The sequence below is a fragment of the Polypterus senegalus genome, chromosome 3 (genome assembly GCF_016835505.1).
Source record: "Polypterus senegalus isolate Bchr_013 chromosome 3, ASM1683550v1, whole genome shotgun sequence".
Taxonomy (NCBI): Eukaryota; Metazoa; Chordata; class Cladistia; order Polypteriformes; family Polypteridae; genus Polypterus; species Polypterus senegalus.
In genome coordinates this window covers 105,415,697-105,438,961 of record NC_053156.1, presented here as the reverse complement: position 1 = coordinate 105,438,961, position 23,265 = coordinate 105,415,697, and the positions used below count along the sequence as shown (strand labels likewise).

At 37.0% G+C, this 23,265-nt stretch overlaps 1 protein-coding gene across 3 annotated transcripts in view; it reads right to left on the bottom strand.

Annotated features, from left to right (window-relative positions):
- sntg2 (syntrophin, gamma 2) overlaps positions 1-23,265 on the bottom strand; it is a 732,424-nt gene that overhangs the window by 11,572 nt on the left and 697,587 nt on the right. For all 3 annotated transcript variants that reach the window (XM_039747723.1, XM_039747724.1, XM_039747725.1), the window contains one exon: positions 9,174-9,266. In XM_039747723.1, coding sequence (XP_039603657.1) covers positions 9,174-9,266 — 93 coding nt within the window. The remainder of the gene's footprint in view (positions 1-9,173; positions 9,267-23,265) is intronic.

Below are 23,265 nucleotides of genomic sequence, written 5' to 3'. Positions count from 1 at the left end.
ATACATATATATATATATATATATATATATACATACATACATACCTATCTACATTATATATACATACACATACATACATACACACACACAAATTATATATATGTGTGTATGTATGTATGTGTGTGTGTGTGTGTGTGTATATATAAACACATACATATACTTGTGTGTATGTTTGTATGTGTCTATATGTGTGTGTATAGGTTTGGTCACTGAGTGCAAGGGAAAAATAATAAATTATAGTCTATAAGTTATTAAACAGTAAAACATTAACGTTTTAAGAAGTACAGGTACATTGAAATTACATTTTCTATGTGAACGTTCAAATTTGTGCCTCTGGTAATGTGCCTTACCGGCATTTAAAGAAAATTAGTTTTGTGTCCTCTGCAGTGTTAAGAGAGAAAGGCTTTGGTTTGGGATAAAAGGAAAAAGGTGTAAAGAAAGGAAAGTTGCCTTTTTCTTTTATATAGTATAGAGAGATGTGTTCGCTGACGTTATGATTGCCTTTTGTGGACAGTCGCGGTGGGTCTTGTGTAGACTGGTGAGACGTCCCGCCATTAATCGGCTGTGATGGCACTGTCAGTCCTCCACTCCTGTGCGTGTCTTCATAATCCGAGCTGAGGACCTCATAATCGATATCGTGCAAAAGAAAGCGTGAATCGCCTTAATATTATTTTGCCGTGGTGTAGAAATAGGGTCCCGTGTTTGCACTTGTCTGGGCTATAGTGCAGGGGGAGGATGAAAAAAATTAAAAGTGCTCACTTTGACTTAAGGCAGAAGCGCAGTCAGCGTCTCAAAGGCCGGCACAGCTATGCACGCGCTGGCTGCTCGACTTTTGCTGGGCAGGAGACCCCAGTTTTGCAGACACGTTCATGATATCAAAAGTCTCAGCTCTTTGGAGGTCATTCATATATATATATAGCAAAATACCCCGCCGCAGCGGAGAAGTAGTGTGTTAAAGAAGTAATGAAAAGAAAAGGAAACATTTTAATAATAACGTAACATGATTGACATTGTCATGAGTGTTGCTGTCATATATATGCCTGCCTAAATAAGTCACCCTCGCTTTGCTCTTACTTTTTACCGTTCATTTAATCATGGCTAGTGGCGGAAAAATTATAAAATGGAAGGAGGATGGCTTTACCAAAACAATTATTGATGGCGAATCGATTATTCATAAAGCTTGAATTGGTGATCTGTTTTTCTGTGTTAACCTCATATTTTTCATACTTCTTCTCAAACTAAGGTGGTGCGAGGGTAAAATGAATCGGGATGCGCTGATCAATGTAATCGGTGTACCAGGAAATCATGCATTGACAAAAGCTCCCTTTGCTTGTAATGCAAAGTGTGATTAAATGCATTATTTTTAACGCGTTATGGAGCACATGCATCGAAGCTTCTCAGCTGTGCTTGTGCTAAGAAAAGGAAAGATTTTAAAAATAACGTAACACGATTGTCAATGTGACCTTTTGTAAGTAGTGCCTGGAGGATTCAGTGTGGAGAAACTCTAGAGACAGCGTGTGTATTAACTTGTGGATTTTTCTGTGAGTATTTGGTGGCAGTCTGACGAAGTTGCTTCGAAGATGGCGTTAGCTGAGCTCAGCTCAGAGCGAAATAAGATGAATGGGAGGGGAGATGATGACGTGACTCCCCCACCCGCCTTAACTGTCAATCCCCACAAACACAGTCTCGAATTTGCATAAGCACACCCCTTCACCTACAATTTTAACTTAGTTACAAAGTGATCAAAACTCGTTTATATCCTCGTCCTCTCATTAAACTTGTATCCCGCATTACCTGTGGGCATGTGAAACGCCAGCGGTAGCCTGTCTATGAACTTAATTTAAAGTTTAGGTTTACACCTTGCTTTCTTTCCGAGGTAGCAGCACTCATGAATATGGTAGTATATGTCACTCGCTCGCTTCTTATTGTTTCGCTGCCTTCTCAATTATATAATGCATGTTTCCTTAAGCGCTTTTTGGAGGTCTTCCTGGTTTTCTACGCACTGCGTTGACAGTCAGTTCACGTGATTACGTGGGAGGCGTGATGATGTCACATGAAACTCCGCCCCCCACGTCTTTCCAGCTCAACTCTATTACAGTTAATGGAGAAAAATACCTTCCAGTTATGACCATTAGGCGTAGAATTTCGAAATGAAACCTGCCCAACTTTTGTAAGTAAGCTGTAAGGAATGAGCCTGCCAAATTTCAGCCTTCTACCTACACGGGAAGTTGGAGAATTAGTGATGAGTGAGTGAGTGAGTGAGTGAGGGCTTTGCCTTTTATTAGTATAGATACACTCAGTTACACAGTTCCTGGCATTATTTTGGCATTTGCATAGAATTCACACAACAAAAGTAAAATGAATTTTCTATGGTGCCCTTTAATTTCAGTATGGGGAAGTGTAGTGTGGTTTAAGAAAGGTAAAGTGCCACATATTTTCTGCATATCTACTGTGCACGTGGAAGAGTCCAATAGTCCATTATTGTTTTTCAGCTGTAAACATCACAGTACAGGAAGCCCACCTTTGTCAGTCCCTAGCAACAGCCCATTCCTTTTCGTTGTTTTCTGCAGGTCAGGCTAAGCACATGCGTAACAGAGTTTAGGTAGCCTTCCAGTATTATTTATTCATTTATATATTTTTGTTATTTTAATTAGGTTGTGAGGGTTAAAATCCTAAGAGTGTTTTGATAAGTTTAATTTTAATAAGAAGGAGGGCCATTGCAGAGCTGGTAATTAACATCATCAAAACCCCTGTTATGTATATGGTATATTCATTCCTAAAGAGAAAATGGACGCACAAGTCTGGGCCAGTGTTGCCCAGTCCATGTTTTTCTCACCTGATTGGGCTATTTTTGATCGATGTCCACGGAAAAATAGGGCTTTCACCTGTTATGTTTTTTTTTAAAAACAACATGCTATTTTGGGCTATTTTTCATTTCTTTACTCATCATTCTTACCATTTTTTTCATCTCTCTGGCAGCCCTTCCCCTACTATTTGTGCTTGTATATGTTCTTCAGTTTTGTAAAATCTCCAATGGAGGATCTCATTTTGTGTCATGGTATATGGCTTTGATGGTATGTACCTACCCGCTTTCCAGTCATTTTTTGTCTATCTTGGGCATTGACCTATTTTTTTGGGCTAATTCACTATTTTAAGCTGTCATTGAGCTATACATTTTTTAGGAACCTGGCAACTATGGGCTGTGCACACTCTTAATTCTGTAATGGCCACTGTGAGCCAAGATTTTCTTTTGGTTTTTTATAGTTTTTTAATTGTTAATAATAATTGTTGCTTTAATATTTAAATGTAATATATTTTATATTACAAAGCGTGCAGGTAATGTGACCCTGTAAATATTTTGTATTACTGTACAGTGTAATAAAGATTTACAGATGTGTTGGATGAACCCCCTTTTGTGGCCTCTCTCTGCACATAAACCACAATTATAGATGACAACGTGAGACTGAGGTTACACAGGTGCTATGACCCGATGCTGCTTGAACCTGAAGATGAGACTATGAAGCTGAATGGAATTGTTCTTAGGACTTCAGGACTCAAGGTGCTGCAGTTTATCACATGGGAGTTGAGGATTTGCTTTGCCAAACAGCCATTGTTGACACCTGGGGCCTCATGTATAAATGGTGCGTACACACAGAAATGTTGCATAAGAACTTTTCCACGTTCAAATCGTTATGTATAAAACCTACACTTGGCGTAAAGCCACACACTTTTCCACGGTACCTCATACCTTGTTGTACGCAAGTTCTCCGCTCGGTTGTACAGACTGGCGGCACCCAGCATCAAAGCAATGCAACTGTTCCTGTGTGGTTACTCCTTATTTTCCTGACACGGCTTTATAAATACACTGAAACTAACCGCATATTGTTTATTAGTGTAATGCATCTGATTGTAATTAACTTGTAACAATATAATGGTCCAGGGAATAGCCATAGTATTCCAAATACATGCTTCTTCTTCTTTCAGCTGCTCCCGTTAGGAGTTGCCACAGCGGATCATCTTTTTCCATATTACTCACACTGCACCACTCGGAGTATTTTTATCACTGTATCTGAGTGTGAATCACAGCAGCAGCTGATCGGAAAGAGAATTATCGGTATACAGCTTCAAGAACACGCTGTCTCAGCCATGGCAAAACGTTTCAAAGCCTTTACTGTACGGACCTTGCGGTTCAGAAACAGTTTCATCCCAAGAACTTTAAATGCACTCAATCAATTGCTCCTTGTAGAACTGTTTGTACTTATAAGTACTATTACCTCACTGTAAACTTGCACTACAGTTATAATATTACACAACCTGCGCCACTGTATAAAGCGCGTATTCACATATGATGACGATATCATTTTTAAGATGAAATGCAGCAAAATATGTTTATTATATTATACAGATAAAACTTTAACTTCATTTAAAAAATCTATATTCTTCACTGGGACTGGCGTGAAGGACAGAATAATTAAACATGTACTACGAAGATATTTCAATGTTCCTTAAATGTTTTGAAGAATCGGCGCTCTAAGCTGGTGGCTTAACGTCTATTACAGAGCTGATTGTGTGGCATTCGGTTACTTGGAGAAAGAAAAGCAAGGACTGCAGGGGCGGCCACACCAATATACAGTATATTGAATATAAAACAGAAAGAGAAAATAACGACACAGCTAAAAACGCAACGGCAAATTTCGACAAAAGTTAAACGCTTGTGTCATGAGCACGAGGCAGCTATGCAGTGTCCGCAACAGACGTGGCCATCCACCGTGCATAAGCTAACATATTGACATTGGACTTTCTCTATTGGACACAGAGGCCATGAGTACTGCTGCAATATATAATTTCATCGAAGGTCGCACACAATCACTGTGCCGTCAAACCCATGTTTAATAACGTGCTTTAACTATCATCATGAAAATGATATCACGTATACATCTCAGCATTTTAGTTATTCAGAGAGCTGTAATATCATGAATGTAATGGGTTCTGTGTTCTGTCGGAGGAAGAGAGCCGGTTTAAGAAGCACGTAGTGATTCACACACAGAGCATTATAGAGGTATATAAAATAGAGGTATTTTTTCTCTGTACCCTAATAAGCTTTCATATGACACTCAGACAGTGAGCTACAACTCGCCTTTCACGGCGACTTCTTTTTTATTTCCGATTTTGTGAATGTGACCTTTCAAGTTTCTCCAACACGCTATGTCACTCGATCAACTTCCTTTTGTTGATTATACCACGGTTTAATTAAACAAATAGTACGTATGTTTTTCCTTTGCCTCCACTTGGTATTGGCTGAAATTCTTATATTTTCCCCCGTGCTTTTCCAATTGTCTTTTCACAGAAGGCTGCACTTAAGGGCGATTTATAATGATTTGCATATTCAAAGAGGCGTAATTCTGGGAGGAGTTTGGGCGTTGCATAAAGCACGTGCACGAGCGTTAGTTTTCACGCTGACTGGGATTTTTGTAGCATAAGAACGTGGAAGTTGGAATATGCACAGATTCCTGCATCTGGATTTTTTTGTGCATAAGCACATATTGGCTTTTGTGCTTACGCCATGTTATAGTGCGAATTCTACGCACGGCGTTATACATGAGGCCCCTGGAGTGCGGCAGAGGGGGTTACTTTGAAAAAAGAATGTAATTTCACATTTTACAGTGATTTAGATTGATCAAGTTTTATTTTTATTTTTCTGCAGCATTCTAAGGAACTACATTATTATTGAAATGTTATTGTTGAAGTTTAATACCTTTGCAACTTTTGTAGATTTTACTGAAAGTTTAAAAATGGATGCATCTAATTGGTAAATGAGAAGAGACTATCATATGTAAATTCATACTTAAAGAAAGTTTAGACTTTGCAACGTCTACATCATTTTTACCTAGAGAGAAGATGTATTGAAGATTTCTGGTGGGAGTTCTGTAGCCGGTAATACAATTCTTTAAGGTGATTTGTCAAATGTTGTTAAAGACATTGGTAATGTAATTGGGGATCTTTCCTCCCCTTGAATGAGTGAGAATATTAGTAGGCTTTCTAATACAAACAATGTAAAAATTAATTTATTTGTCTGTATGCAATTAAATAAATGTGCACATTTCTGTGAATGTATTTGCCAAATATTGTGTCTGTCACCAATGTATTTTCAGGATAAAAATTGCCACAATTTGCATTATAATTGGCAAAACAGGCATGACCAGATATCAAGCAGAACACCCACCCCAAAACACGTCTCACACAGCTCAACAAAATGTCAGCATTTAACATTACTATGTGAATTTTCCCTTGGGATTAATAAAGTATCTATCTATCTATCTATCTATCTATCTATCTATCTATCTATCTATCTATCTATATGACATGAACACACATCAAGTGCATGAAAACGCCTAAACACATAGAAAACATACACATATTAGCACTGTCTTTGCAAACCCTTCCTAAGGCATTAGTTGCTTTTGCAACAGTGTTCTTCGGATCCTCATTGTGTTTTTTATTTTTGCCTTTTTAATTTATTTGGGTTGCAAGCTATCTGGTTAGAATTTGTCAGACTTGAAGGCAGAATTTAAGTAATTGAAAAGAAGAGGGAAACAGTGTCAAAATGAGCAGAGGTCAAAGAAAAGATGTTAAACAAAACCAAAACATTGTAGCCCAAACTGCAAACCAAACATTCAGACACCAAACACATAAAAACCAAACTTCCTTGGAATAACGTATTATTATATAAGTTATATAGTGTTAGCTGAAACTAATAATAATAATAATAATTCTTTACATTTATATAAGGCTTCTCTCATTACTCAAAGCACTTCCACACAGGGAGTACCCGGGGCACAAACTCATGATCTCTTTACTGTGATTAACTGCAGAAAAGTCTAGCAGTTATGCCAATAGAGAAGTAATATGAGCAATGTTTTATAATAAACTTTTCATTTTAAGTTTTTAAGAGTGTCTATTTTTATCCATTTGTAAAGTCATTCTGTACATTTTACAACAAACTGGCCATTGCCCAATTTGTTAGGCTTTCAGTGGTACAAGGCCCATTAAGACAGCAGATTTAACAGGGATGCAGAAATTCAGCTGTATCCCACCATCTGCATTCCAGAGTGAATGGCTGATCTGCAGCTCATACTAACACTTTGGTCAGCCCTTTACTTCATCTGATAACAAAGGTATAAATCAGAGCTGAGCTGACACCTCTGTAAAGACTCCTTCAGACAAGAAGGCAATCAAATGGACATTCATTTTATATTTGTAACTGCTAGCTGGATTCTGGCTGCATCTATAAGTAGGGACTGGTTCCGTTACTGGAAGTGGCATTGATCCTTTACTTCAAAACTAGCTGCATTCATTTTGTTTTTTGTTTAGGGGACCTGAAAGCTGATTAGCACAATAGCCACTCTCTTGTCAGGAAGCTGAAAGTTGACAATCCATTCTCTCATTATTTTGGTATCATGCACATGATGCTGATTCATGGAAAAATCAAATAAGCCATTTAGCTGTATGCTTCCTTTTTTATTCAAATATCTCCCTAAGTCTACTCATGATGCTCTATTGGTAGGCTCTTTCAGATATTGGTTAAAAGACTCTCCTTATCCCTCTTGTGTCTATAACAATGAAGCACAATCTATATTTTTATTCTATTTTCATTTACTATCTTGATGCTCTTGACCGTTCATTTACACCAGTTCAGTTGTTCTTTATTTACAAGTGGGTACTGTACACTAAAGCCTTTAATTATAGCATGTTGTTTTACTTAGTAGCTGTGCTGGGAAACAGGCTGCCATTAGTGGGTTTGCTCCAATATTGTACGAGGTCTCAGGCATTTAATTTAAATTATTGGACACTAATATCTGGTCATTGAGGAAAACCGTAAAGCTTCATTATGTGTATGTTGAACGTTCTGATAAAATAGCAATTGAAAGTGCAATGTGTCGAAATATCACCTGAAACAGATGTTTTAGAGCACATTCTGACATTATAAGTGACTATGTGAACAAGTTTGAATAGTGACTCAATGATAGATAGAGAGATTAATATTTTGGAAGAATAAAAAGTGTTCAAGAAAAAACAGGGAGTGTAGGTGAGAAGCGGGGACTGATGATGTCAATGTCTGACAGAAATAGGAACAGTTTGTGTTTGCTTTCTCCAATTATTTGGTGTCTGTTTAAAGTAAAAAAAAAATCTCTCTGGTGTTGCAGTGTGTCTAAGTATTTATAGCTTAGGTATCTGAGTGCTTCGTTTAGTCAAAGCCAGAGATGCTGATTGGCTGCCTTAAGCAAAAAACTACATATTCATATCTTGAAAACTTTTTTGATGAACGCAATGTACTTGCTTAGTTTAGGAGCCTAGAAGGCAACACACATTAAATTTTTAATTGTGAAACTGCTCATAATATCAGTCTTTATGGCCAAGAAAAACATTTTTTTCTTAAACCGTTTTGGCCAAATTGATTTAAATATATATTTTTATAATTAATCCATCTTAAACATTTTAAATAAATTCAATGCAGTTTCTAATCCAGATATTGGTCATCTCTTGATATGACAATCTGAACTTCTGCCCTGACTGCTGGATTCTGGCTTTTGTCTGCTCATTCAGAAAGCAGAAGCCAACAAACCTCTGAGTGACATCAGTCTTGATCTCCCTTTACTGGTACCAGCCAGTCATGGCCCACATCAGTCTCAGCTTCCTAGCTTTGTCCTACTGGACTGCAAGGACATCTGGCCTGTACACATCTTGAACAAGATTATACCAAGGTGAGGACCATGGATGGATGGATGGATGGATGGTCTGCTAGTGCTGTTAATTTATTGGTTATCAAATCTTAGCTCCGGCCCCACATTATAATCTGAAAGGTTTATTTCATCTGTAGTTTTCAAAAATGAATGAAAACATATCTCAAAAGACTTTAGTCTTATTATTTTACTTATTATTTTACCAATAATGTGACTTCTTGGTTGGCACCCAGAGTACATCTCAGCCTTAGTTAGCATTAATTTAGCCCTTATACTCTAGCATTTATATTCTTTATCTATTCTTTATGTTTTGGAGAAAATGATTTTATATACATGCAAATTATTTACATAGATTCCCTTTGTGCAATTTTAAAATGTACAGTATAAGCAGCATATGCCAAAAAAAGCTATGATATCATGGATTAGACTTACCTTTGTGCTGTTTTCAATGCAAGTAAAACCAGTTGCAAAATCAATTGTAAAACTTAACAATTTTCCTTGTGAACTACATGTGTATGTCTTTGACTGTAAAAGGAAGAAAAATAGAGAGAGAATATATTATTTTCCAAAATAAATAGTCTATTGCATTACATGTCCATTCACTTCATTCGTTCAATTCTATCCATGTGATACACTTCATTAAAGTAATTTCTGTGATTAACATTTATTCTGTAACTTCTAACATTTATTATTTCTGTAAATCATGTTTACTTTAAATGAAATAAATACAATTTATGCAAAAAAAGGTTGTGTTTCCATATTCAAGGCAGATTATGTCATTCAGGCTTGTTTCGCTCATCATTTAGAATGGAGCAGAAGATAGTTACTAGTTACTTGCAGCGTCCCATGAAGACTAGCACTTAGAGAATAGCTCAAGAGCATTAAGGTCCTTTCCTTTGGACTGTTCAGTTAAAATTCCAGATAGCTGTGATGTGCATTACTATTGGCGTAAAAACTTCGTAAATTCTGTATACTTTCATTTAAAACAATACTTCACATATTTTTTTAAACTAGTTATTGCTGACTAACATCAGCATAGTGCCAGTAAATAGGCTCCTTATTAAATTAAATTGCACTGCATTAAGCTGACAGCAATACTGTTACTATTACATACAAAGCTGACAACAAAAATATAAAAGTGAAATACAAAATCTTACAAATGCTTTCATTTTTGACCAAGCCGAGAATGGTCTAAAATATTAGGCAGTAACATACTGACATGATCCAAAGACATTTAACATTTTTTAAACATTTTTCTCAGTTAAAGCTAAAAACAACGAATGCCTTTTCATGATACCAGACATTTTGCACTTATGAAGTTTCAAAATTCAGTAATACTGGAAACATGAAGAGCCTGTTTTCATGATAGTGGAAAGAAGAATAAGAGTTACTAGCTGCACTGAAACTCCTGGACTCAGTTTATAATTCACGGACACACAGTATTGTCTTGCCAGTAAAGCTATTGAGGTTGCAGATGACATAATAGAAGTGCTAACATAAGAAAACATGAATAGTTCACAAAATTACAAATGATCTATCTATCTATTATTTTGTCCCTTATAACAACATTCCTAAATGGAAGATTTGTACCACTCCCTTCCATTCAATTTTGAATGTGGCAATTTGTTCAAATTTCTGTAGTAACTAAACAAGCATAAGTAGAAAATGCAAACATTTTAATATTCAAACACACAAGTACTCAGAACAAAATATTTTTTTCCACATTTAAATCAAAAATCAATCTGATCAACATTTCAGATGGTGGATGCTCAGTGACGAATGACTTAAAATAAGCAGATCCAGGATTCCTGATTTGTGAAACAGGAAGCAGCACTGGTCAATAATACAATCTCTTAAAGCAGGCCTTTCCATGTAGAGAATTACATTTCATAAGATAAACAACACAAAATTGTTTTGTCTATAACAGTTTCTAACCACTCCTTAACATTACATAAAGATACAAAGGTAACTGATTGCTCTCATTGAAGTGACACTTCAATTTGTGATTTGCACCATCTTCTGTGCAAAGCAGACTAAAAATACAAAGCACAGGGCCATTTTTTGATAGTGAATATGCAACAGTGGCCTGTGATCATAGTTCCTTTTTTTAGACCACCCATCTTTATATTACACAGCAGCAGAACAGATCTCTTTCATATTACACATGACATAATATAGGTGATAAATGATAATGCTGAACATGAAGTACCATTATCAGCTACAGTTTAACATTTCGATGAACTATAATAGTAAATAGTGTAATGCTAAGCTATTTTTCTGCCCTTTTTCTGTATTCTCTTAGCAGGGAGTTTTATTAAGTTGGATGTTAAAGCTTTCTTATACCAAAAAGGCTACCAAAATATTGACAATGAAATGCTCCAATTGAAAGCCTTTTACACAAGGAACCAATGCTAGCGAAAAAAAAAAATATATCAAACTTTATTTTACTTTTTACTAACACCTGACCAGATGTTCAGCCAAAATAAATGGTCTGTTTACTCTTCATTCAAGAAAAATTCCACAAATTATTTTGGCTTCCCCCGAACTTGATTTATAATTTTCTGAGTTTAAATAGTAGATACACAGTAATTGTACTCCAACTATATTGATGTTTACTTATTATTTGTGTGAACAGGATCTAGCATCATTTTAGTAGTGTAGTTTGGTGATGCCAGAGCAAATAGTATTACATTTTCATGTTGCTTGGCTCCCAGGTTTTACTCTAGATTGTGATGATTTCCGAATGAAGTTTGCTTGCTCTTCTCGTATTTATTGTTATTCCTTCTACCACAAGTGATGCCTTCAGGCCACATGTCAACTCAGAAGTCTACTGATGTGTGTGTAGCGCTGTTCTTATATACACTACGCAATGAATCACCTACTATCATATACTGTATATTGTAGAGCCATTTCCTGCCATTAAATGAAATGGCTGTTTTCTTTAACCTTGGCCACTAGTGCAAGCTAGATTCTATGCAATTACCATTTTTCTTTCATTGTCTCTGCTCAAAGGTCAAGCAATGCCTAACTGCAGTGCTAAACTGAACTAAACAAATTAAAAGTTAGTTTTGTCATGCTAATGATGTCTCAATGAAGTTTGATGTTTGAGTGAGATAGATTATACAGATAACACTCCTCCATAATGTGAGTAGAAGTCATATTGAATACTTGCCATGTTTAGCAAATGAATAAAATATGAACCAAGTCCCAGTTGAAAGCTTGGGTAAATTTAACACTATGGTGGTCAATAACATTATAAGTACAAAAATCAAAAGGGTTTAGCTTCGCAATAATAATAAAATACATTAAAGATTTTATATGCTATTAATAAGTAGAATAATTTAGGAAAATTATTATCACACATAATGTCTGGACTAACACTGACAGTATGAGAAGAGATACATAAATTATATAGTACAATACATTCATTAGACAAGCAGTTCTGCTATACATCTACATTAATATTTAAATCATCCTTGTAAATACTGAGATGTTATTCACTGAAGCAGTTTTGCAAATCTCATTAAATAATGAGCATATGGTCTTTCATAAACTGAACACAGAAAGCAACAGAACAATTGACATAACACAACATATTACCAGCTTTGCAGATCCACAAATGAGTGAGAGATCACTGTGTGGTGTCAATTGAAGCAAAAATAATAATAAAAAAAATGAGTAGCATGTGGTTAATGTCTAGGACCTTGTATTATTTTCCTTGGAAAAAACTTCACACTTTTTGCAGTTTATAATTCACACATATGATGTGCTAAATAATTTAAAACAGTTTAACATCAATAGCACACCATTTGTAAATGAGAATTTAACAGGAATTATAAAAATGTGCACAGTTCATGTTTAATCTATACTTTTAGCAGATCTACACAATATGCAATTAAATAGCATATGTATACATGGAATAAGTTAAATATAATGTAATTAAGTCTGATCTTGCTAAATATTTACAAACAGAATGTAATTTTAATGGTGAAGCATAGAAATCTACTTTTACGTCTTTTTACACTTTTTATACTAAGCTAAAACATTTATGCTTATGCCCCAATATGGTGAGACAGACAGAAAATATATTTAATTATGTTAAAGTGCCTGAAAAACAACACAAAAGAGTGGCCTGGTGATCCAGTGATGTGGTTTTACAGCAGCTTGAGGACATTGCCATGGTCCAAAGGCATTCTGTTTCGCTATCATTATACTGTAAATTGCCTCTCCATGTATCTACTGCACAAAAAAGGATAGATAGATAGATAGATAGATAGATAGATAGATAGATAGATAGATAGATAGATAGATAGATAGATAGATAGATAGATAGATAGATAGATAGATAGATAGGAGGAACAGCATTATTCATAGTGGCACTCAGTTTTGGGTTAATTCTCTGCTCTGCTATGACTTCCATGGGGATCTGAGCCTGCCCTTTTAAATTGGTTGACTTGGTGGTCATTGCTTTAAGTGATGTTACTAGCCCAGCACACCACAGCATAGAAAATTGCAATGGCCATTCCAGAAGAAGATGTTCAGGAACACAGTCTCCTAAGCAAAATGAGCCTGCTCTGCCCTTTCTTATATAGTTTCTCTGTGTGGCCAGCCTGTCATTGATATGGACCCCCCAAGTACTTGTAGGAGTAGACCAACTCTACATTGACTCCCTGAATAGTAACTAGACACAGAGGCTCTTCAATGCAGTGAAAAGTTAATAACTAGTTCCTCAGTTTTACTGAGGTTTAGTTTCAATTCTTCCTGCACCAAGAAACAAAGTTCTCACTTGACTCCAATACTCCAATTCTAATCCCATTAATCAATACACCCATTAACTGCAGAGTCATCTGAGGATTTCTGCAAGTGACATGACCTTAACTTTAAACGATATATTAGCAATGTCTGCAAAATGATACATTTTCAGTTACATAAATTTCAAAAGTACACAACAGAGCAGATTGTAAGAAGCTTATTCATGCCCTTGTGCATTGCAGGCTGCATTATTTTCAATGCCCTTCTTGCTTGCCTTTCAAAATGCACCACTCCACTGTAGCAGAAAATCTAGAATGCTGCTTGGAGAATACTTACACTAATAATATGAGTGACATTTTTTCCTGTCCTTTTACCTTTTTCTTTGTTACATACTGTATATAATTATTGCCTAATCTTCTTTATGTTTTATATATTAACTTTCTTTTTATTTCATCTTGTAAAGCACTTTTTGAGCTACATTGTTTGTATGAAAATGTGCTATATAAGTAAATGTTGTTGTTCTTACTATGTCACTAAGATTGTCATATAGCCATACACAGATAAGGTTAAAATGTGGGGAATCGGCATTTAGCTGTTATGATATCATGCTGGAGGATCCTCCCTGATGAAATGATGTCTATTGATAATTTTAGCATTTTTTAAAAGAATATTAGAACTTGTTTGTTTTTGCTTTGAAATGATTTTTTGTTTTATCCCTTATAATGGTTACATCACTTTGTTAACATTATTTATAAAAATAGGTATTATATAAATAAAGTGTAATACTATTATTATATTGCCTGATTTTACATTTACTATATGGTGTTTTACTCATTATCTGCTATCAATGAAGGCTCTGATCGGGGCTCTTGAGAGACTGAACGAGGAGTCTGAGTGTCTGGTCTTGCGAGTGTCCAGGATAAAACCCAAGATCCAAGCCTTTAATGACTTCTTGGGCAGAGCCATCAGCAGTGTGTCTGTCTGTGGAGAGAATGTCAACCTCGTTGAGAGGTTTACTTACTTCAGCAGCGACATTCATGTCTCTGGTGACTCTTCCTAAGACATCAGTAGAGACAAATTGGGAGAGCACTTGTGGTCATGAGTTCATTGGAAAGGGGTCTGTGGCATTCCCGATATCTCTGCAAAGGGACACAGGTCCAAGTCTTTTGAGTACTGGTGCTTCCATTTTTGCTATATGGTTCCAATACATGGATGCTATCTGGTGACCTGAGACAAAGACTGGACCCCTTCGGTATCGTGTCTCTTCAGAGAATCCTTGGTATCTTTGGTTTGACTTTGTGTCGAACTGGTGGTTGCTCATGGAGTCCCAAATGAGGGAGATTACCTGCTTTTTGAGGGCGCGTCAGTTTCGGCACTACAGCTGTATGGTCCAATTCCCCGAGGGCGATCTGGCTCCCAGGATCCTCATTGTTGAGTACCCAAGCGGCTGGACCAGGCCAAGGGGATGCCCACGTAACACCTGGCTGCAGCAGATAAATGGTCAAATGGTCTTCATGTCTGCCTGGGGGGTTGCCAACTAGGATCCTGAGCTGTTTCGTCATGTGGTGGATTTGACAAGGTGCCTTACCAGTGAATGCTCCCCAACCTGACCTGTCCTGAATCTGGATTATATGTTGAATGTTTTATAGTACGAAGTTAACAGAAATCATAAACTATATAAACTTACTAAATATATTTGTTATATCACAGCCCACTCCCAAAATCAAAATAGTCACGCTTCTTTGGACTTCCTCTGTGTTTTTCTCTCTTAACTGTATTCTCCTACCTCAAAATGACTGAAATTGCATAATATATTTGGCTGTGGTAACACGGCAAATCAGGTCATCAGGAAGAACTCGCTCAGAGCACAACACAGAGGCAATGCTCTCTCTCTTAGCCTCTTTCATCCTTCCTGACATGGCAGCAACAGCAGCATGAGAACTCAAATTCAGCAGATCTTTGGATTAGAGGGAGGCTTTCTCTACTACTATACTAATAGAGTTCACCTTCAGCACACCAGGATTGCCACTGCCACTTACTGACTCAGAGGCCTCAGGTTAACAATGAGCCTCTCTACATGAGGATGTGAAATGGAGAGGTGTGGGGTGCTAAGCGACTTTACCCGTAATAGTCTAATGTTTTAGTATTTAAAAAGCTTACAAATCAATAATCATTTATTTAAAAAAGATCACCAGCTTTGCCATCAGAATTCTCAGTATAAACCAGAAAATTCGAAGGACTAGTAAATGTAATATTTACATAACAACACATACTTGACAGTGTGTTGAATCAGCTTGTATTTTATCTCATTAACTTTGAAATTCACTGCCACTTTATTTAAAATAATAATGTATCAACCTTTTAGATTAAGTAGAAATGAATGTGCCTGTCATTCAATTCTATGCCCTACAGCAACAATTAGGGTTAGGCTTAGGGTAGGAGATGCCAGCGATACTGGCATGCACGGGTTCACCAGCTCCATCTTGTATTCCAATTCTATTTTATTCACTTAATTACCCTGGTGTAATATACTAATGACATATACACAAAAAACAATCAGCCATCTTGTCCTCCTTTGATCAAATCACTTTTCATTCAAGCCATCCGGAAAAAAGGTCCCTAATGCTTCTATCTATTTTAACTCCTTTTAAGCTTAAGGGTCTTATTCCAATAGCTTTCATGTTCCAGTGCAAAAAACAATGGGCTATGGCCAGGCTGTCCAAAATGAACATATAATTTAGTGCGTCTTTCCTGGCTCTCAATTAGCCTCAAATGTTAAATGCACCTAGCCCTAAGTGTATTTTTAGTCTCCCCTATATATATCAAATTACACATCTGGCACTGGATCCCATAAATACAATTAATGGTGTTCAACGATAAATCCTGGAAAATTGACAGCTCCATCAAAGTCTTAGGGTTTTTAACCATTTTCTTTTCTTTAAAGGGAATCTGCCAAGCAGTTTTATTCTGTTTACGTTTAGTGCAAGAGGCCCGAACCATCAGATCTTTTAAAGTTTTATTCCTACGATAGGGCGCCACCAATCTAAAACATTGCAAGTCCTCATCCTGAGCTTGTACCTCACTAAAATTTTCTTTCAGGATTCGTATCACTCCCTGTGCCTGCCTTGAAAAAGTAAATACCATCGGGATTAACTCTTGATTATATCCAATCCCCTATTCAAATCACTCCCTTCCTCCTCTGAATTATTATTTCTTCCATCTTCCCTGTCCAAAAATTGCTCTCTATATATTTCCCACCATTCCATTCCTTGTACTTCACCCACTAACCACTTCATACCCTCCTCTAATCCCGGCTTCATATTCATCCTTCCTAATACCTCCAAACATTGCTGCCCCAATTGTTTTTGTATCCATCCATCCCCCCTTTCATTGCACCTGAATCATTCCCTCTCCATCTTCACTACCTTTCCAATAATCCCTAAATCGAACCGAACTACACCTATATGGATCATTCCACCCATCCCTATTCATCCTAGAATAAAGGGAATCCTCCTCACCTCCAAACAATCTCTCCTCATAAGAAATCAAAGGAATCCATTCGAATAGTGCTCTATGGAAATGGCCCTCCCATGAAAACCAAAATCCACTCTCCCATCTCACCAACCCTGAATCCAGCCCCATTCCCTGGGACTCAAAATCAGTGCCCCTTCCATTAATGTTAAGGTTAGGGTTGATGGGGGGCCAGTCCATACCCTAACATCCACACCCCCAGGGAATCCCCGTTCCACACTAGGGCCCCTATGACTTTCCTCAAACCCAGTCCTAATCTCCTCCACCCCCCGATCCAGCCCCAATCCCTGGGACTTAATATCGGGGGAGGGGCCCTGATGTTAAGGTTAGGGTTGATGCCCTTCCACCCTGAATCCAGCCCCCATCCCTGGGACTTAACATCAGGGCCCCTCCCACTAATATTAAGGTTAGGGTTGATGGGGGGGGGCGTCAATACCTTGATATCCACACCCCCAGGAAATACTACTTCCACACTAGGGCCCCTATGACTTTCCTCAGAAACAGTCCTAATCTCCTTCAACCCTGAATCCAGCCTCAATCCCCAGGACTTAATATCAGGGCCCCTCCCGATACTAAGGTTAGGGTTGATGACCTTACCCCCTGGATCCAGCCCTAATCCCTGGGATTTAACATCAGGGCCCCTCCCACTAATGTTAAGATTAGGGTTGATGAGGGGGCCAGTCAATATCAATCCAACACGTCCTTCAATCGTCTGTTCCACTCCCTCGCCAGACAAGGTAAGTATATAATTTTCAAATAACCTAGTTTCCTCCAGGTCCCGAATCATCCACTTCATCTCGTGTAGGTAAGTATCTAGAACACCCCTCCTAGCCTGGATTATCCCAAAATATTGCCTGATATTTCCTCCATCCTCCCTTTCTTTCTTTTGCAGGATCAGACCATTCCAGATTGGCAACAGAAAAGAAGAAGAAACAGAAAAAGAAACAAGGTAAGTTCTCTCTTTTCCAGGGAATCTAATATATTGTTTAACCACCAGAAGATATGATAGAGAAACCCAAGAATGTTGTACCAAAGTCCTCCAATCAGACTCCATCCTATAACAATAACCTGCCGTTCCTCAACCCAATTGAATCTGTATTTGTTCCTCCTCTTCTAAATCACATTGTGTAAGCCATGACATGTTCCCAAGACTTCCCTCATCCTCTCTCTCCATTATCTGTGGAATCCCTGTCTGCTTATTCAATACAATTTGTGTCATATCCAGATAATTTTTATATGTCCCCTCTACTTCCAATCGCACTTCCCTAAGAAACCTCCTAGAATAACCTCTCTTCTTCAATACTGCAAAAAGAATCCTAGTCGCTTCACGGGCATGTTGTTCATTTGTAAAATCTAATCAATTGTGATTTGATAATTTCCCTAAATGTATGTTTAGGATGATAACTATTTTTCTGCAACAAACCATGAGTATCCGTAGAGTTGAAATAAACTTTTGAGCAGATCTTTTTCTCATTTTCAGACACCCTCTTAAAATAAAGTTGGGTATCTAAAATAGTCACTGTCTCCGAACTCATCTCAGCAGTCAAATTAATCATACTATGGACCCCATTTAATGTATCTACAAACCTAAGAATTTCCTCCTTAGTATACGTCCATATACCAAAAATATCATCCAAATAATAAAAATATAATCGCGGTAACTTATGACACTTCAAAAATGCCTGTTGCTCCCAATCTGCCATATCTATATTCGCATAAGAGGGGGCATATCGTTTGCCCATAGCCATTCCATGAACCTGCAAGTACATTGACCACATTAAACTCAAAGTCATTAGTCTTCAGGTTCAATTCCAGTAATTTTAGAAGATGCTCATCTGGTCTATCCACTTCTGGAAATTTCTGGAAGACTCTAGCCACCGCTTCCATACCCAATCCAATATCAATGTTCGTATAAAGTGATTCCACATCCATACTAAACATAAAGGCCCTATCTGGTATAACCCTATCTCTCACCAACTGCAAAAAATGATACATATCTCGGACAAAGCTATTATGTTTCTGAGAAAGAGGATTAAGATAGTAATCCAAAAACTCAGAAACCCTGTACGATTCCGAAGAACAGTCCGATACAATAGGTCTACCAGGTGGTACTTGATATGGCACTGTCCATACCTCTGGTTTTTTATGCACCTCTGGAAGAAGGTTGAATTTACGTGGCATTGGGTCCGAGGGTCCTGACAAAAACTGTTTTTGTTTATATGTGATAAATCCTTTCTCCTGCGTAAGCTCTAAAATCTAGACCATATCCTTCTTAGCTTTTTCCCGGATTGATCTTTTAAGTGGACGATAATGCAACCGATTTCCTAACTGTCTCTGAGCTTCCCAGATATACTGGTCCTGATCCATGATCACTGTCATGGAACCTTTATCTGCGGGTTTGATTATAATATCTTTATTTCTAACCCTAAAGTATTCCAGCGATAATCTTTCTGCCTTCGTCAAATTATCTGGTACCCTAGGATAGCTTTGCATCCTAGCTATATATCTCCAATCCTTTTCAATTAAATCTAAGACCACTTTACTTACTTTATCCACTTCCGGGACCCAATGCGAAGGCTGAACAAAAGTTTTTGGGTTCTGCTCAACCTCATATTCAAAATAATCCAGTAACTTCAACCTACGATGATATCTAGCTACATCTCTCACATCCATCTTCCAAATCTATCTCACAAGGAACCAGCACAAAACTCAATCCCCGCTGCAATAAATCAATATCCGATTGTGTCAGTAAAAATCCATTACTTAAGTTCAAAATATTTACTCCCTTAGCCAAAACAAATTTCCTCTCCACCTCCAATAAATCCAATACCTCTAGTCAATAATCCATATTCTCCTGTCCAATGAATTACATCCTCTAGCTCCACCTTCGCATCACCCAAACCTAAACTTTCCACCACCTGCACTCCAATAAATGAGTCCAAAATCCCATTTACTTCCTTCACTCTTTGAACTACCTCCTCTGATTGCAGCTGTTCCGAATATGGTATCCTAACTACCAAGATCTCTGCTAACGGAAACTTCATCCTACACCTATTGATCAATCCCTGAAACCAACATTTAATTAAACTAACTCTCGAGCCGTGTTTTTTTATTACAGTCATTCACCCCAACTGACAACAATACCTTCAAAACTTTATTATTAGTTGATCTTACTGTATCGACAATCGTTTTCATGTTATTCACTGTCGCACCTGGAAAGCTATACACCGCCAATCGATCCTGTCTAAAATAAGGTATCCTTCCCAGATTGGAATCCCCCATGAATATGAAGTTCCTATCTGGCTCAAAACTCCATTGTTTGGATTGCAAAAACATTCTCCAGCCCTTCACAACCTCGGGCCGTTGTACTTCCTCTATGTCATCCAAAATTCTACGATTCACCAAATCACTGGGATCAGTTTGAGAAGAGGTCTCATCCAACATTCGCAATGTTACTCCATCCCCAATCATCCTCTCCCCTTCCTTTAACTCCGTCCTCAATTCAACTTCCCTTGAGCCTGATAAATCTGTAGAAGATCTCACCGAGTTTCCTACAACAGAATAACTAACAGTATCTCTTAATCCTTCATCCAAAATCCCCCTCTCTCCCTCCATTCTATATTGCTTTACCTCCAACGAGCGTCGTTCCTCAACTTCACTTTCCATATTTTGAATTCCATCCCGTAATACATCGCCACTACTTTCAGCATCAAAATTCCGCTGTACCTCATCCAATTCTACCAAATGAGAAATCCTTCACTCCGGAGATGAATACTCACAGACCAACCCTTCCACCTCCTCTATACGAGATTAGTGCTTGAAAGAGTACCCGTGTAACCTTAACCCTACAGCAACAATTAGGGTTAGGGTTAGGGTTACATGGGTACTCTTTCAAGCACTAATGATTAATGCACAAATCTTTTCCTTTCTTAGTTCTACTAGTACAAACCAGGGCAGTTTCCTAGCCTAAGTAAACTAAGCAATTACTCAAGGTCCTGTGACCATCGGGTGGCCCCTACCCCCACAGACAAGATTGTGTTAAGTTACTTATGCAATGCATTGCTAACATACAGTGCCAAAGCTACTGGTGGACCTGGGTGGGTCTATGCCCTGCCCACCCATTAAAAAACTTTGGTTTAGTTGGCATCTGTTTATGTCAGTGGAAGTTGCTGTCATGAGTAAACAGCAAACTGTACCTTGTTACATATGTCACACACTATAGGATGGAGTTTCATCACATTGGATCTTTCATTATTAAGTTACTAATCTTTTATTAATAATACTGCTATTACACTTTGAAATTATTGCTAATTTTAACTTTTGCAGAACTGATTTTCATATTAAAGACATTCTAATTGTTTTCTTTTATTTTTCAAGTTTTAATTTATTTTTCTTTTTTCCATAAAACCACTATCAGGAATTTCAAAAAAGGTTTATTTATGTATTCTTTTACATTGGCTCTCATCCAATTTTTCAGTTGACTGTTGAAATTTATTTTGCATGTGATTCAAATCCATTATGAGCATCTAAAGATACCAGTTTTGAATGTGCCCCACATCTATAAAATTAATAAAAATAATTTGTCAGACAGATGCAGCTTAATAGCATGCTAACTGCTGCACTACTTAACATTGTTTTTAGTGCACATCTGAGAATTTGTCAGCTCTTAACAGCAAGGTATACAAAACAGAAAATTAAAAATTGTAGCTTTTGTTTTAAATGTAATTATCCCTGTCATATCTACGGTATATGTGGAAATGCAAGAGAGGAACCAGAACTGGTGAGAGTGAGATGTGAAGAGTTTTGACAATTTAAGAAGTATTTTGAGGGGGACGTTTGATTACTTATGTCACCGTTTGTCTTTAAGTACTCTCTCGGATACATGTGCATTTGAGGCTCTCCAATTACATCAGAAAATGCATAGCAATTGGGTGGTATTGGCTGGTTCCAGTCACACCAACTGCTAATTAGGTAATGTCATCTATTTTGATTTTCATTTTTGTGATATAATGAATGTTATATAAATGTACAAAAAATAATTAAGGAGTGTAAGTTTCCACAAAATTCTCATTCAAGTGTTCAAATTCTTGCCACTTTCAGGTCGATATGTCTGTACTGGATATAAAGGAGCATTACATATAAAAGGAATGGCTTGATCCAATCTGAAAGGTTGTAATTCAATTCATTTATTTATTTTTTAGGCCTCTCACTTTTCTCGAAAAAGATCAGATCTGTATCAAATGAGTGAAAAAATCAGAACTGAGCTGCAGTGTGATCTCCAACAGTGATCACCAAAGATTAACAAAACTTGTGCCTTCTTTCTCCCTGCTCAGATAAACAAAGTAATTAACAGTTATTAAAGATTATTATCAATGATATAATACCCATAAAATATTATAAAATAAAAATAATAAAAGTAGAAAACTGTGACATTTACTTTAGGCTACAGATTTGCTTCAAATGACTGTTGTATTGCATTATTATTATTATTATGATCATCTGTTGGTTAGGCTGATTGACTTCATGTGCTATATTACAGTCTCCATTATACAAAACCTCTGAATATTTTTGTTGCTGTTATATACTGTGTGCTAAATGGTAAGTTTTGATGCACCACAAGGATAATGATAATACGCTTTAATAGTTCTACAATGATTAATTTATTTTTTTGGCTTGCCACCAAATTGTTACCCGTGCACACCCAGACCCTTTGTAGTTACTTGCCTGTCCTTTCAAGTATATAGTAGTGAGAACAACAAAACACCTGATTATGACACTTTTATCTCTCCTTTAAGAAAAAAAAATGTCTATATGTTAGTTTTATAAATAAAACTCAGGAATCCAGCAAATCACAATGACAGTGGCCAAAAATGTGAAAACACCTACAAATCACTGAAATTTCACATTTGACAATTTCCTTCAAACTATATGATGGAGAGTAGCAAATTCAAATTTAACAATAATGCAGAGTTAGTAAAAAAACAAATTAAGTTAATATGACCATTTATAACATAGCACTGCATTTTGGGTTTGAACAACTCCTTTTAGTTAAAATATTTCCATTACAGTATACTGTATTATTACTAATAATATAATTTTGAAAATATTAATAAAACTGGAACTGTTAGTGCAGGACAGCAAAACTAAAGGTCTTTGACTGGTTTTGCAGGAATAGCTAACATGTCGATTAAAACACTTAGAGAGTAGATTTCAGTCCAATACTTTAATATAAAGTTATATG